The sequence below is a fragment of the Pyrus communis genome, chromosome 9 (assembly GCF_041283825.1).
Source record: "Pyrus communis isolate YQ-2024b chromosome 9, ASM4128382v1, whole genome shotgun sequence".
Lineage (NCBI taxonomy): Eukaryota > Viridiplantae > Streptophyta > Magnoliopsida > Rosales > Rosaceae > Pyrus > Pyrus communis.
The window spans coordinates 11,654,304-11,667,811 of NC_142573.1; the positions used below are offsets into that span (position 1 = coordinate 11,654,304).

Below are 13,508 nucleotides of genomic sequence, written 5' to 3' on the forward strand. Positions count from 1 at the left end.
AAAATTTAAAATGAATATGTAGATAAAGGGTTATAGTTGACATCCGGTTGCGTGTAACAACAATTCCAAAAATGAAATGAATAGTAGCAATAAGAACATGTTTACAAAAATAAAATTGTCAAAAACATTGATCATTTTCGACAAAAATAAATTAATATAACATCGATATTTGTCGACACCAGAGAAACAATATCTTTATCATTCAAATTTCAGCCACCTACATAGAGAAGTCTAACAAAAACCTATACAAACGATAAAATCTTCAAATTTGTCACATCTCCATCTCAAGTTCAGCGGGGTAAATGTAGAAAAAATTGTGGTGGTGCCGCTGTCGTTGGTCACTGATCCGGAATACCTGTGACGGTAAAACTACAGAACGTACCATTTTACAACCCTATCAGCCTTGCAGCGAGCACCAAGAGACCTAGCCTTGACCAACAAGTCAAGAAGAAAGCTCCTCTTCAAGCTCCATTTGGCTTATGGAATATTCCCTCTCAAACAATAAAAGTTCCTGCAGATGAGACAGCGGTTCGATAAGTTGGGTCATGTTAATCAGCGGATGCAAAAAGGGGAAAGTAAAAGAGGGAGCTCCACGGAAGTTTCCGAATGATCAAATAAGCTTACGGGGTACTTTATAAGTACATAATTCCAAAACTGACAAATTTAAGGCCAAGCACATGTTCAGTGATGAATCTGTGGATGATGTGAAGTCAAGACTCAGAAGTGAAGGCTATGTTATGGTATGGCGGAGGCCGGAGGGCAATGGCTATCAGTTGAAATTTTGATGGCAAGGGTTTTAATTTACGATACAAATGTGCCTTTAGAAGGAAGAGTAGACGTTTACATCCAATTGTTTAAAAGTGGGAGATCGATAGACAAAGGGACAATATGCTTAAAGCCTCAAGTTATAAATTGTCAACCTGGTGAACAAATGAGAAGTATCTATTACCTGCAGTTGTTGGTGACTAAACAAATGAAGAAATCCAGCTTCGGAGCTAGCAACTAATTCAATCAACTGATCATGGCTTTCAGGTGGAACACCCAACTCTATAAGTGAAAGCGAGACCTGCATATTACGACATACACAATTAAAAGGTGTGCACAGTTCTTGTTACTGTATGTAATCATTCAATAAATTTCAAGTACAAGGCCACTTGGGAAGAAGGTTACCTGCATGCATCGAAGAATGACTTCTGGAATACAGCACCTACGACATAGCCCCAGCACAATGTACGTTGCTGGGCTCTCCAAGGAACCTTCTTTACTCGAATACCAGGCATCTAATCGGGAAATCTCGATGGTAGCTCCAGCTTGAAAACGAGGCAACTCACCTGCGATGAAAATTATTCAGTTCAATCACCTTTTCTCCTACTATTTCTTTCATTCAGCATTCGAAGAGTACATTTCTTTTTCCTTCAATTATCCTGTTAAACTTTCACAATGTTTCTTCTGTTTGTAACGAAATTTTGTTGTCAATTGTTGATTAGAATTCATTCGATTTTGACTCTCTAGCAACGTGACCACACTTTGATCAATTTGTGAAGATTGTGTTAGGTTGAACATAGAGAGCTGCCGAGCAATCCATTTATTAACCTTTGCTTTTTTCTAGAATTTCCAATATAAGATTCACTCACATTGAGCACAGCCAAAAAGCCCGAGCCCTAAAAATCTAGTTGGAAGATCAAAGAAAACCAGAGAGGGACCTTGAGCAAAGAACAACAGAACTCCAGTATCAATAATATTGCTTACCCTTGAAGCCAGCAGCCATTACAGTACCAAGAATACCCCCATCAGTGTTTTCCTGTGACCCAAGACCATCACCTGCCACGGCCAAGCAGCGAAGCACCACCTCGACACAGTAATTGTCCTTTGAGGATATGGTGACATTTATCTACAGAAGAACAAAAAGATTCCTGTTTGTGAGCAAAAGAAAAAAGAAGAAACGGAAAGGTTTGCGCATAAAAGATTAGGTAGGTAAAGGGACAATATTCTGGACAGTGTAAGCCTCTATTATTGTTCCCACCAATGAGAACCCACACCAAGAGAAGCTTTGATTCTTAGTTTTGAGAATCTATCAATACACGTTTCTTTTATCCTTTCTTCCTTTCCGCAAACAAATAAACATACCATCAGTTGCCTATGCAACACATCTTCCTCGCTCACTGAAGAGTAAAGAGCACTCATTAATGTAGTGCACACGGTTGCATCTGGAGGCAGACATTCACCAGATGGCAAGCAAAGCATTGCGGTGGCGTGCAATTCAACAAATACAGGTTCCACAGATTCATACAAATGATCTTGAGCTGAAGCTAACCAAGGATTTTCAGTTCCTATATACAAAGACAACTTACTTATATGTCAAGCAACTATTAAATCTGAAAAAGGTGAAAAATAGAAAGGAAAAAAAAAAAGGACAATAATGGATCTAAACCCATTGTCCTCGGGAAATTTTATTTGAACAAACACAAGCCAATCCAGATATCTTTCTGAGCTTGTTTTCACATTTAGAAAGAGAAATAATCAGCTTACTCAGTAACAATGACAAAGATGAATTCAGAGTCTCCTTGGCTGCTGAAACGGCTCTTTGTTTTTCCTCCATTGAGAGTTCAAGGGGGGACACCTCTGCATTCTCTAATTCAATTTTGAGCCAGTTGCGATATTTTGCATCACAAGAATAATACTCGCTCTGCTCAAAATAAAAAACAAATTAATATCCACATATGTAAATGTTATATAAAATTTCACAAGGATTTGATAACATACTAAACTACCAATAAGTTGGCACTGTTAACTGGACAGAGAGAGAGGCATAAAAATGAAGCTTACCCAATCGTGGAACTCTTTCAGGTTCTGAGAAACGTTGTAAACCTCCACGGTATCAGAAGATTCTGAAAGTTGCTTTAAAGGTTCAGCAAGGAAGCTAAGTAATGTGTGAGCACCAATGGGCATTGCAGGAACTCTCCACATTGAACCCAGGGCAAACTCCCGAAACAATATGTTGCTATAAGAAGAAAATGGGAGGTTAAAAGTGAGGAAATCACAGATAGAAACAAAATAGGACAGGCAAGGAAGATGCAATGAGAATGTATCAGCAACAAATACCACCTAAAGAATCTCATGGAACTAGTACAACAATTAGGGACAACAAATACCACCTAAAGAATCTCACGGAACCAGTATAACAATTAGGGAAACTATCCTCACCAAGACAAGAACTACAACTTTAAGATATAAATCACCTTTTGTTTTCTTGCAAGAAAGTATACATCATCCTTAACACATCGCAAAAAGAAAAGAACTGAACTATTCTTTCGTGCTGTTAGATGATTTTAGAATTATGTACTGACCAGAAACCAGTTTAAGGTTCCACAAGCACATACAGAGCTATATAACATGGTACAACCATTACCTGTGTGTCAAAGATCGTAGAAGAAGTTTTGTACTGACATCCCCGACATTAGTAACTGTGGAGGGGGGTGTAAAGCATAGCCACTGGATAACCATAGCTTTGGGAAGGCTCTGCAGCCGGTGCTGCTCTGCAACATCTGATAATTTATCATACTTTCCAACTTTCATTTCCCGAGATCTTGACAGAACCCTGTTTAAACAGTTTGTTAGAAGTAGAATAAGGTACAGAAAAATCAAATTGCTTTCTTCCCATCCCAAAAGTAAAGTAGGATAAAGAAGAAACAGAAATACCTCTCAACAATCTCTTCAAAACTTCCTTTTGAGTCGTCCACTGGAGAAAATTGTAAATACCCCATAGCAGAAAGGAAGATCTTATATTTGACATGCACACTGTTAAGAGACGACATAGAATAAATAAATAAATAATATATATATATATATATTATATATACCAGGTAATAAATAAAGCTCCACGTCCCCTCCATCCACAGAAAAAAAATTATAGGACCCCGCATAGAATACCCTACAATTTGCGATATCTTGCTAACAAAAATTTACAATACATTTTACAAATTCGAATACCCTACATGCTTTGTGTTAAAAAGGTAATGGGAGAACATTGTACACAGAAACATTAACCTGCTGTTCAGCCTCAGTTCCATCATGTGCACAAAGAGGTCAATGCAACGGTGGCGTGCAAGTTGAGAAGCATATATACCCACCAACTCCTCATGTTGTATGGAAAAGAGAAACATGGCATACCTAGATCAGAGTCACCAACCATTAACAAACAATAAACAAAATAGTGCATCCACACACACACACACACAATCCTCTTGCAATACACCAGAAATCTTCGTGTCCATTTAAGACAAAAATCAAGCTGCCTCGAAGGGCATGAGAACCACCCTCTCTACACACTCATCTCATTCAAGGGTTCCTCCAAACTTTGTCCCATATTGCTTCCCCAAGTTCTCGTCTTGTTGTTCATCATCCTCATCGGTTTCACAAAATGTTATTCAACAATAGTTCATACCGTATCACATAACAATTGCAAAAGACATGATTTGAAGCTACTTACATGTGTATAATGAGATCACCAACATTCATAATCTTCTCTCTCAAAGTGTCCTTATTTTCATCATCAAGTAAATATCTAAGCACAAGTACTAGATGAGCACCAAATCGAATCATCTGAGGATCTCCATGAGGCCTGACAAAAAAAAACAACGCCCCATTAGTCATTAAACCAATCCTATGAAACTAGACAACTACTTATTTTGTTTGTTTCAGCAGAACATGAAAAACTGCAATAAATTTGTTTACAAAAAATATCGAAACCAATGTCACAAAAATATGTTGAAACCAAGACATTCATGTACAAAAGAAATCACCAAAGAAAGTAACATGGAGAATCATTATATCGTGATCATCTATTTCAAGAACTTGCATATTGCATTGAGCTGATACATTTTTCAGCCATCTCAGTCACTGGGTCTTTCCGGGAGGCAGAAAATATGCTGGTTTGTATGAGTTTAATATTTGGTCATACAAAATGTTATCAAATGTTGAAGGGCCCAGGAACAAAGAATTCACTTGTTCCTCTGAAACATAGTCGTCTCTAACACATATGAGGTCAGAGAACTGAGGTGAATGCAATTAACCAACATTACCTGAAGAAACTCTGATCATCTTCTGAAGGGGCTATCCATGACCATATCATGTCCAGCAATTGTGGGATATCTCCTAACATTAGTTTCATCTGTCAGACAATTTGTTGTTATAAGTACAGAAAACTTTATATCCTTCCTTTGAATAAAAAAGAAAAGAAACGAAAGCAGGCCCTGAAGTATGAAATACAGGTAGGAGTGAGGACTTATAAAAAGGAATAGTACACACATTGCAATTCTTTTGTCAAGAAGAAGAAACATGCACATATATTTCAAGTGATAACATTTACACAATTTCATAGAAATTTGTTTCAGAAGAAATCAAATTTCTTTGAGGAAAGGTTTTCCACCAAAAGAATTTGTTTTTGAAAACATCTCTTAAGAAAATTTTCCTCAAAAAAATATGATTATCTTCTCATTATATTTTTGTCAAGGGTTCAATCTAACACAAGTGTTTAAGAATTACATTTGATAAAGGCTTCAACCTAGCACAAGTGTTTGGGAAACCTTATCCATAACATTTTCTTTGACTCTGTTTTTGTTTGTTTGGTAGATTTTAGAGTGATTCTTTTTTTGTTAACAAAAATACATTTCTATCAAAAAAGAAATGCATGTCCTAAAGAAATTTCCCCAAGAGAAAAATTTCCCATTGAATCAAACAATAGAAAAAAGTTTCCAATCAAAGAAACTATATGGTGGAACTATTTTCCATGGAAACAACAAGACAATGAACTAATTGTTTTGTGAAGATACCTCAATTTGGCGTTGCTGCTCCTTGCATCCTCGAGTAACACTTTCATGAACCAATTCCCTAATCCAAACAATTTAAAATTTTCATCTCAAATAAACATTCTTTCATTAGCAATAAGCAATACTGCAGAAAAGGACAGCTCAAAATCAGAATGAAAACTGCGTTGTATATATACCCTGATTGAAGTTTCTGGAGTAGATCTGAAAGTTGTCGTGGTTGTTGGTTAAAAACTTGGAGTGGCCAAATTCCTGGTCCATTTGAAGGCTGAACAGCTCCGTCACTATGTCCAGGATTTCCATCAATTGCATCTCCAATGCTTTTAAATTGATCCATTCTTCCCGGTTCCAAATGAGCCAATTCCAAATCCACCTGAACATGTAACCATGATTTCGCCATAGCCCAGCATGCTGACTGCAACTATCTTGGTTAGATTTACGAAAAGTGTCTAAAACTGAAGGTGCAATTACAAGGGAAAGAAAAAAAAAAGAGCTTGTCTAGTCACACACCCCAACACACATCTGTGTTCACAAATTCTACTCTTACTGAAAAACTGAAACACTAAATACTCAAAAATAAAATAAAAAATAAAAAAACCACAAATGAATTGCAAGCCCCCTTCCCCCTGAAACCATGCTGATATGTCCCACCAGCCCAACTATCACCCTCCTTTCTATCGTTAATGCATCTAAATTAGGGCAGTCTTGCCATTACAAAAGGGTATTGTCAACCACTAAAAAAATCAACAAACCTCTAGTTAAATTGGGAAAGCAGCAAAAGAAAAGAAGAAAATTATCTGATTTTTGTATTCAAGTACTCTAAGACTCTTTTTAATTGAAGGATGGGGGAAAGGAAGAATGAAGGGTTCTTCAATTCTACTTTTAAGTTGAAGGGAGGGAGGGAGTGGAGATCAAGGGTACTCAGGTTGTGGCCCTGTGGCATGTGTTTTTTATTTCATAAACTTTTGTATTTAATTTTAGAGTGCAGCAAGCATAACAACATTCACACCAAACAAAAGTGGCGTTTTTAATTTTTGATGGAAGTTATGAACAGACTGTAGCACGCCATAATTTGAAACAATAAAGAGTAAATGTAAAAAAAGCTACTGACTCATCAAACCCTTATTAAAAATCAGCAGTTAAGACAACAGATCAAATTAAAAAAGATTTTGAGGATTCTTATAACTTTGGGGTCAAGGGGACAAATACCTCCCAGTCAGTGCAGATTGGAAGCATGCGCCTTATATTGCTACATTGTGCTGCATACACTGCTGCTTCATATTTCCCAGCATCTTGCTCAGCTATTTTCTTCAAAATAGATAGAAACGAAATTTAGCATGTTAAAATACTTCGGGGGGGAAAGAAAGGAATAAAAAGCAACAAATAATTCTATAACATCAAGAAAAATGAGAAGACCAGGGAGCAGAACACAAAATATTTACATATTCAGTATTAACAATGTATGAAATCCATACAAAAGGACAGAAATTTTATGTTGCCAATTCCTTTCAACTCTACCTCTGATGCACAATATGTTGCCCATTTCCACAGATGCCATTGATGGCCAATGCCACTTTCCAACTCAATGGCTTGCAAAGTTCTCTTCTTTCCATTTTTCACCAAGGCTTCAACTGAAGGAAAATCATCAATTCCTCCAAATATGCACAAAGTTGCAGCTCTCCATGGCTACCAAAATGTTAGCAGGTGTCAAGGAGCAACATTAACATAAAATAAAGTATTATCCCATATTTTTCAGAACTTCATTAACCTGTCCTGCAGACCGGCAAAGCTGACATGCCTCTTCCCGTCTTCCAGCTCTTAAAAGAGTCCAGACATCTTCCAACAGAGATTCATCTTGTTTCTGCAGGCGTAAAACTGTTAAATTCTATCTGATAGAAATGTACATGCACAAAAAAAATAGAAGTTACATATGGCAGATATTCTGAACCAACAGAAATTAGCAGATAATCAAAATGTCACAAAGCCCCTTTAGATAACATTCTTTGACATAGAAAAATTACAAGTTGATAACTAAAGTTAAAAGTAGATTTGTGCATCACTAGCCAAAAAGAAGGGGTGAGGGTTGGAGCTGGGTTTTGAATTAATTGCTTCTTACTTAACAAATCCTGGCCCCTTCAATACAAATAATGTAGAGCCTAACACAATTATGGGTAGACCAATCCTTGTTGTCTTGCAGCACAAATACACACGTACTGTATCAGTTACAACTCCACGGGATCTAAAGTACTTTCAATAATTTTAAACGCATTTTCCAGACAACACACAAAGAAAGTTCATAATGTTATAAAGACCATCATCTTTCCACACAGCAGCTTACATCTTGATATTCTTTGTTTCTTCTTAAAAGAAAATATATAATGCCAGTAATATTCTACTTACAACTTGATATATAATCCATTACGTACTATACTGTCTTCCTTACATGCTCACTTGATCAAAAGTAAGCTTTGTGCCAAAACCTCATGACAGTGAAGTCCACTAGGGGAATTAATCCATTAGCAACTTCAGGATAGCAAAGCACAAGCAGCAGTCATAGAAAAAATCCTCTACACAAAAAAATCCTCTACACAACCTAGTTAATTTGAAAGTCCATTTTATAGCAGATAATTAATTTGTAAAGTTTATAATTTTCCTTTTTGTGAAGAAACGATATTATGTACACTAGGGAGAGGGGGTGGGCTTAGCCTCACAATGGACTAGCAATAATGTGGTTCAAATTTTCCTTTGGCGAGGATCGAACCTAAGACCTCTCACTTACAAGTGAAGAGGAATAGAGCATGGCACTTCAAAATCTAAGAAAACTTAAATTTGTGAGAGAGAAAAAAAATACTTTGTCATCAGGTAGTAGTTGAGCATGTTCACGTGTCGGAGCATCAAAATCCAAGTGATGAATGGTATTTGTACTGGAGGCTCCTTTCTTAAGATAGCATTGAGTATGATACCAAATTCCAGAGCTTGGGAGACAGGCACCGACATGAGAACCCCGCACCTACAAGTATTAAATTTTCCAACTTCAAAACTTCCTCCTGATACACAAAAAGCTACAATAAGCAGCGAAAGCTCACTGTCTTTGCCAAGTAAACAGGCCAATACATGCCGTGATGTGATACTAGAACTAAAAGATTGCACGATAACATATTGGTATATTAACCAGAGAATAATCATTGTGCACAATTAAAGATATTCCGGGGAAAATTATAGCAGAAAGTGGTAACCTTTCTTTCCAAGTCAAGTGCTTTGGAGGCTAAGCCTTCTAGCCATTGAACAATGCGTAAACATAATTGTGCCGTATGGTCCTCTATGACAAATTGGCAAGCCTCCGAGTGTGATGTTGAGGGCAACTGTCATGAGTCAATATGTTTAAATGAGTTTTTTTTTTTGCTTTTTTGGCTAACCTCCCTGTACTTCGAAATATATTAAATTTTCTATTAAAAAATAGATAAATTCACATGTTTTTCCAATCAAACAACTAATGACAAGGAAGATGCATTACCAAGATGAACTCTTTTGGGATTTCTTCAGTCCCTGCAAGAAGAAGAATAACTGTCACACTAAACTCAAAGCTAATAAGTGTAAGACTTGCAACCAAGAGCAAATATTATTAACCTAAAGGGAACAAAAGAAATTAATTTTTATTTCCAACAACTACGAAATAAAACAACTTGGTATATAGTTGATAAACCTATAAAACACCCAAAAATTTATGCAGTTTTTTCCTAGAAATGGTTTTTTTAAATAGATTAGCATTAGAATAAAACTTCAAAGTTAGAGATAGATTTCCTTTTCCATAAAGGTACCACAGAAGGGACCAGGAAGCAGCCTCATCGAGCAGGAGTTGAGCCTTCTGCCTAATCAACTTGTCCTCTACAACACGATGCCTAATGTTGGAACCATACCTGTAGAAGAAACCAGAAGATGCATTTATGCGTATGGCGGTACTAAAAGCTTCCATACCAGTTTAAAAAGTACTTTCAATAACAGAAACATACCTAATCGACTCTGAAACATTTCGGCAGGATTCTTCAAATCTTAGTATCAAGTCAGGAAAAGGCATCAACCCTGCAAACCAGCAAAAAGATAAATAGGTTAGTCAATTAAATGCTACATCAAACTGCTCATCAGGAAAAGTTGATATAATTAATAAAACTGAGAAGAAGCACTCTCAAAAGAAATATTGAAAATGGATATAAACATAATAAACAGAAGTCTAAATTCAGTACTATATTGTTAGGTATGTCTAGCTCAAACACCTTGAAGAGCAGAATCAAGTAGCGATGCAAAAAGGCTAAAGGTTGGATCTCCATCATCAACCAGTGAATCCTCCTCATGCTTCTCATCCATATCAGCACCATCAATGGGCAACCTCCTTGAGAAAGAAGTTCTTTCCAAGTGATCAGCATCAATGCCTTCAGCCTCTTGTTTAATATTTTCGAGAAGAAGTGCAGCATTGGTCGGGCTATGTATATTCTGCCCGTCATATAGTAGCCTAGGTTCACTGTATTTAGAAGCTGAATTCTCTTGGTGGGGCGATATGCTTGAAGTCAAGTGCCTTTTCCTGGCATTACATTAAATCAATAAGTAAAAACCAGAAAATGTATACGATTTGCGGTTCCAAAAACACCGAGAAAATTTCACTTCAAACATGCAAAAGCAAAAGCTCGTAACAATACTGCGAAATTTAAGTAATTTGAATATAAACTGCAAAACATATCCATATGGAATACACACACATCATGCCTCATTAGAATTAAGCTTCACAATGTGACATGAAAACCCTAATGCTTGAACCAACATTTACCAATCAAAGTAAAATCAATTTCAGTTAATTTCACCAAAAAATAACTAAAAGATCCACTTATGAATGAAGCTTCATCCCAGAAAACCCAAAATCAACCAAAAATAAACACACTAAATTCAGCTAGGTTGGGAAATCTGGATCCGAACCCGTATCGACGAAACTTCTCTCTGATTGTGAGGTCTTCGGGGTCGAAGAAGCTTGGAGAAGCGTCCATTTCTACGTCCATCAGCACCAAAACGACGTCGCCTTCAAAACTCTAGGGTTCGCAGTGGCTTCTGAAGGAGCCAATCTTAAACCCTAGAGGAGCTCAAAGCGCGGGAATCCGAAGGAGGGTGTGAGGAAGGAAGACTGAACTCGAAGGCGATCGGAGGATAACGTCGTTTGGGCTTTTATTTTTTACCACTCGCAGTTGCATATTGGGCATTGAGCCCAACACATTACGGAGTGCACCAATATAGATTGCAAAGCCCAGAAAATTATGAACAATGCTTAGAGCAGTTAAAAAAAATAGTAAATTACATTTTACTATCTCAGGTTTAGAGTCGATTTTAATTCCTTACAATATCTTTAAAACATTTCACTTTCATACCTCAAGTGCTATTTTATTTCAATATAATACATCTGTTACATTTTCCATCCATTGATCCATTAAAAGCTGACGTGGCTGTCACATTTGTGCCACGTGGTAAAAAAAAAATTATTATTTTAAAAAATAATAATGATTTTTTATTTTTTTAAAAAAATTTAATAAAAACGCAGAACCTACCCCCACCTCCCCCGCAACTCCCCCGCCTCACCCCCACCTTCCCCGAGCCCTTTCTCCTCTTCACCCTCACCCCTTTTCTCCCTTCTCTCTTTCGCTCAATTGAGCTTCTCCGATCCTTCAAGGCCTCTCTAGAAGGGTGTTGGGAATCCTGTACAGCTTTCTCTTTCCCCTTTACTCTACTCCTCATAGTTGCTGAAGGTGTACAGCAAACCCAACACACTGCCGTTTTTGTGATGGAGTTACACGGAAGAAGCTTGCCTGAAATGAGTCGAACTAGGAATTGAGCTCTGCAGCCAGAGAAACAGGCCTCGAAGGTACTCTTTTACTTGCTCTGCGTTGTAATTTCACTTCGTTTAAGCTCGATTTAGGCTAATTTCGTAATCTAGGGTTTCCAGGGTTTTGTGTTTGGTTTGGTAATATGGGGTTGTGATTGGGGTTTTGTTCTGGGTTGGGGGTGAATTGTAGAGCAAATGTGGCAATTGGGGCTAACGAGCACCGAGTCGTACCCGGAAAAACTCAGCATGCCCAAATGTGTCTACTACATACAAACCGGAGAGACTCAGAGTTGCAAAGGAGAAAAGGGTGGGTAAGGTTGCAGATGAGAGAATGGAGAAAGGGGGTGGGGGTAAAGAGGAAAAAGGGCTCGGGGAAGGTGGGGGTGGGGTGGGTTTTTGGATGTGAGGGGAGGTGAAGAGAATGGAGGAGAGGGAGGTGGTTGAGAGGCTCGGCAGTGAAGGAGAACAGAAGTGAGGAGGGGTTGTGGGGGAGGTGGGGGTGGGTTCTGCGTTTTCAGGTTTTTTTTTTTTTTTTTAATTTAATTTTTTTTTTGCCATGTGGCATATATTGGCAGCCACGTGGCACAAATGTGGTAGTCATGTCAACTCTTAAAGGATTAATGGATGAAAATGTAACGGATGTATTATATTGAAATAAAATAGTATTTGAGGTATGAAAATGAAATGTTTTAAAGACGTTGTAAGGAATTAAAATCGATCCTAAACCTGAGGTGGTAAAGTGTAATTTACCCTAAAAAAAATTTAAAATCTAACATTGAGAAAATAATGGACATTGCATGTGCTTACAATTAATTGGTCCACCCCATATTGCCAATCAGTTTTATGTTGGAACCTCAACTTTCTTCATGGTATCAGAACAGATTGTCCCAATGTGAAGCCAACAGCTGTGGATGCAAATTTCTTCCTTCTTGTTGTTAGACGAAAATGCACCTACAAAAACAATTAACACCTTAGGTCAAGGCCAAGAACCTCACGCGCCCACAATGAATGGAGGGCTTTGGCCGATGAACCTCTTATACCAAAGTTAGAATTTTGAGGGAAAAATGTTTGAAGATTAGAGAATTTTGCAAGAGGATTAAACTTAGGTTTTTGGAGAAAATTGGGTGGTATTTATAGGGGTGTGGCCAGCCCCTTTGGGAGAGATGGGAACCGGCCACTTTAGTGGTTTTTTAGGTGTTAATCACCATCAATTAGCTAATTAATGAATTAATTAAGTAATAAATCAATTAATTAGCTAATCAATATAATTTGAAAGAAATAATTTGGGAATTACCTTGTGGGAAAGATTTAATGAGGATGGATGAAATAGGTTTTGAATAAATGCCTATTTTGATCACTTTTGACCTTGATTGAGTGATGATTGTCTGTTGCTCGCGCGTAGGAGTTCCGATGTGCCTTGAGGGTAATTTTGTCTTTTTCACCCAAAAATCCACATGTCGCCTCCCTATTCTTCTTGATTATTTTTGGCTCCACAAATGCCCCCACACCTGTTGGGCTGCTCGCAAGAAATGGCAGCAGATGTAGAGATTTTCTTGTTTTAGGAAACGTAGGATTGTTTCCTATTTTGATGTAGATTCTCTATTTAAATGGAAATTAGATCCTTCTGGGAAAGGGAAATAAATCACTTCTAAAGTCTATTTAAGTCTACCTTAACTAGATGATTAAATCAACTTTAGAGAGCAATTTATTCTACCCTATAAGAGAGAGAAAGTTAGAGGATATTTGTTCCCTCTTCCCTAGTAATCTTCTATATTTGCCCGTGCAAATGACCGTCTTTCATTGCTTTCTTCGTCTTCTCCGTG

The 13,508-nt window shown here is 37.4% G+C and overlaps 1 protein-coding gene across 1 annotated transcript; it reads right to left on the minus strand.

Moving 5' to 3' along the window:
- Positions 1-134: 134 nt before the first annotated feature.
- On the minus strand, positions 135-11,007 carry LOC137740814 (nuclear pore complex protein NUP107). The gene is made up of 24 exons (XM_068480619.2): positions 10,791-11,007; positions 10,097-10,401; positions 9,836-9,905; positions 9,626-9,742; positions 9,340-9,370; positions 9,062-9,187; positions 8,677-8,835; positions 7,594-7,686; positions 7,344-7,511; positions 7,035-7,133; positions 6,005-6,240; positions 5,832-5,889; positions 5,082-5,170; positions 4,490-4,621; positions 4,048-4,170; positions 3,700-3,798; positions 3,410-3,598; positions 2,827-3,001; positions 2,530-2,686; positions 2,128-2,330; positions 1,750-1,891; positions 1,171-1,331; positions 950-1,066; positions 135-511 (listed from the first exon to the last, which is right to left on the minus strand). The coding sequence occupies exons 1-24, from the start codon at positions 10,868-10,870 to the stop codon at positions 443-445; spliced, it is 3,198 nt and encodes a 1,065-aa protein (XP_068336720.2). The 5' UTR covers positions 10,871-11,007; the 3' UTR covers positions 135-442.
- Positions 11,008-13,508: the final 2,501 nt, after the last annotated feature.

What these genes read in the sequence shown, in the direction of transcription:
- LOC137740814 (XM_068480619.2), bottom strand. Translation starts at nt 10,870, where the DNA reads ATGGACGTAGAAATGGACGCTTCTCCAAGCTTCTTCGACCCCGAAGAC. An exon ending in TGGTACCTTTATGGAAAAGG is followed by an intron (nt 9,371 to 9,625) that starts AAATCTATCTCT and finishes TCTTCTTGCAGG; the next exon opens with GACTGAAGAAATCCCAAAAG. An exon ending in AGCAGCAACGCCAAATTGAG is followed by an intron (nt 5,171 to 5,831) that starts GTATCTTCACAA and finishes ATTGTCTGACAG; the next exon opens with ATGAAACTAATGTTAGGAGA.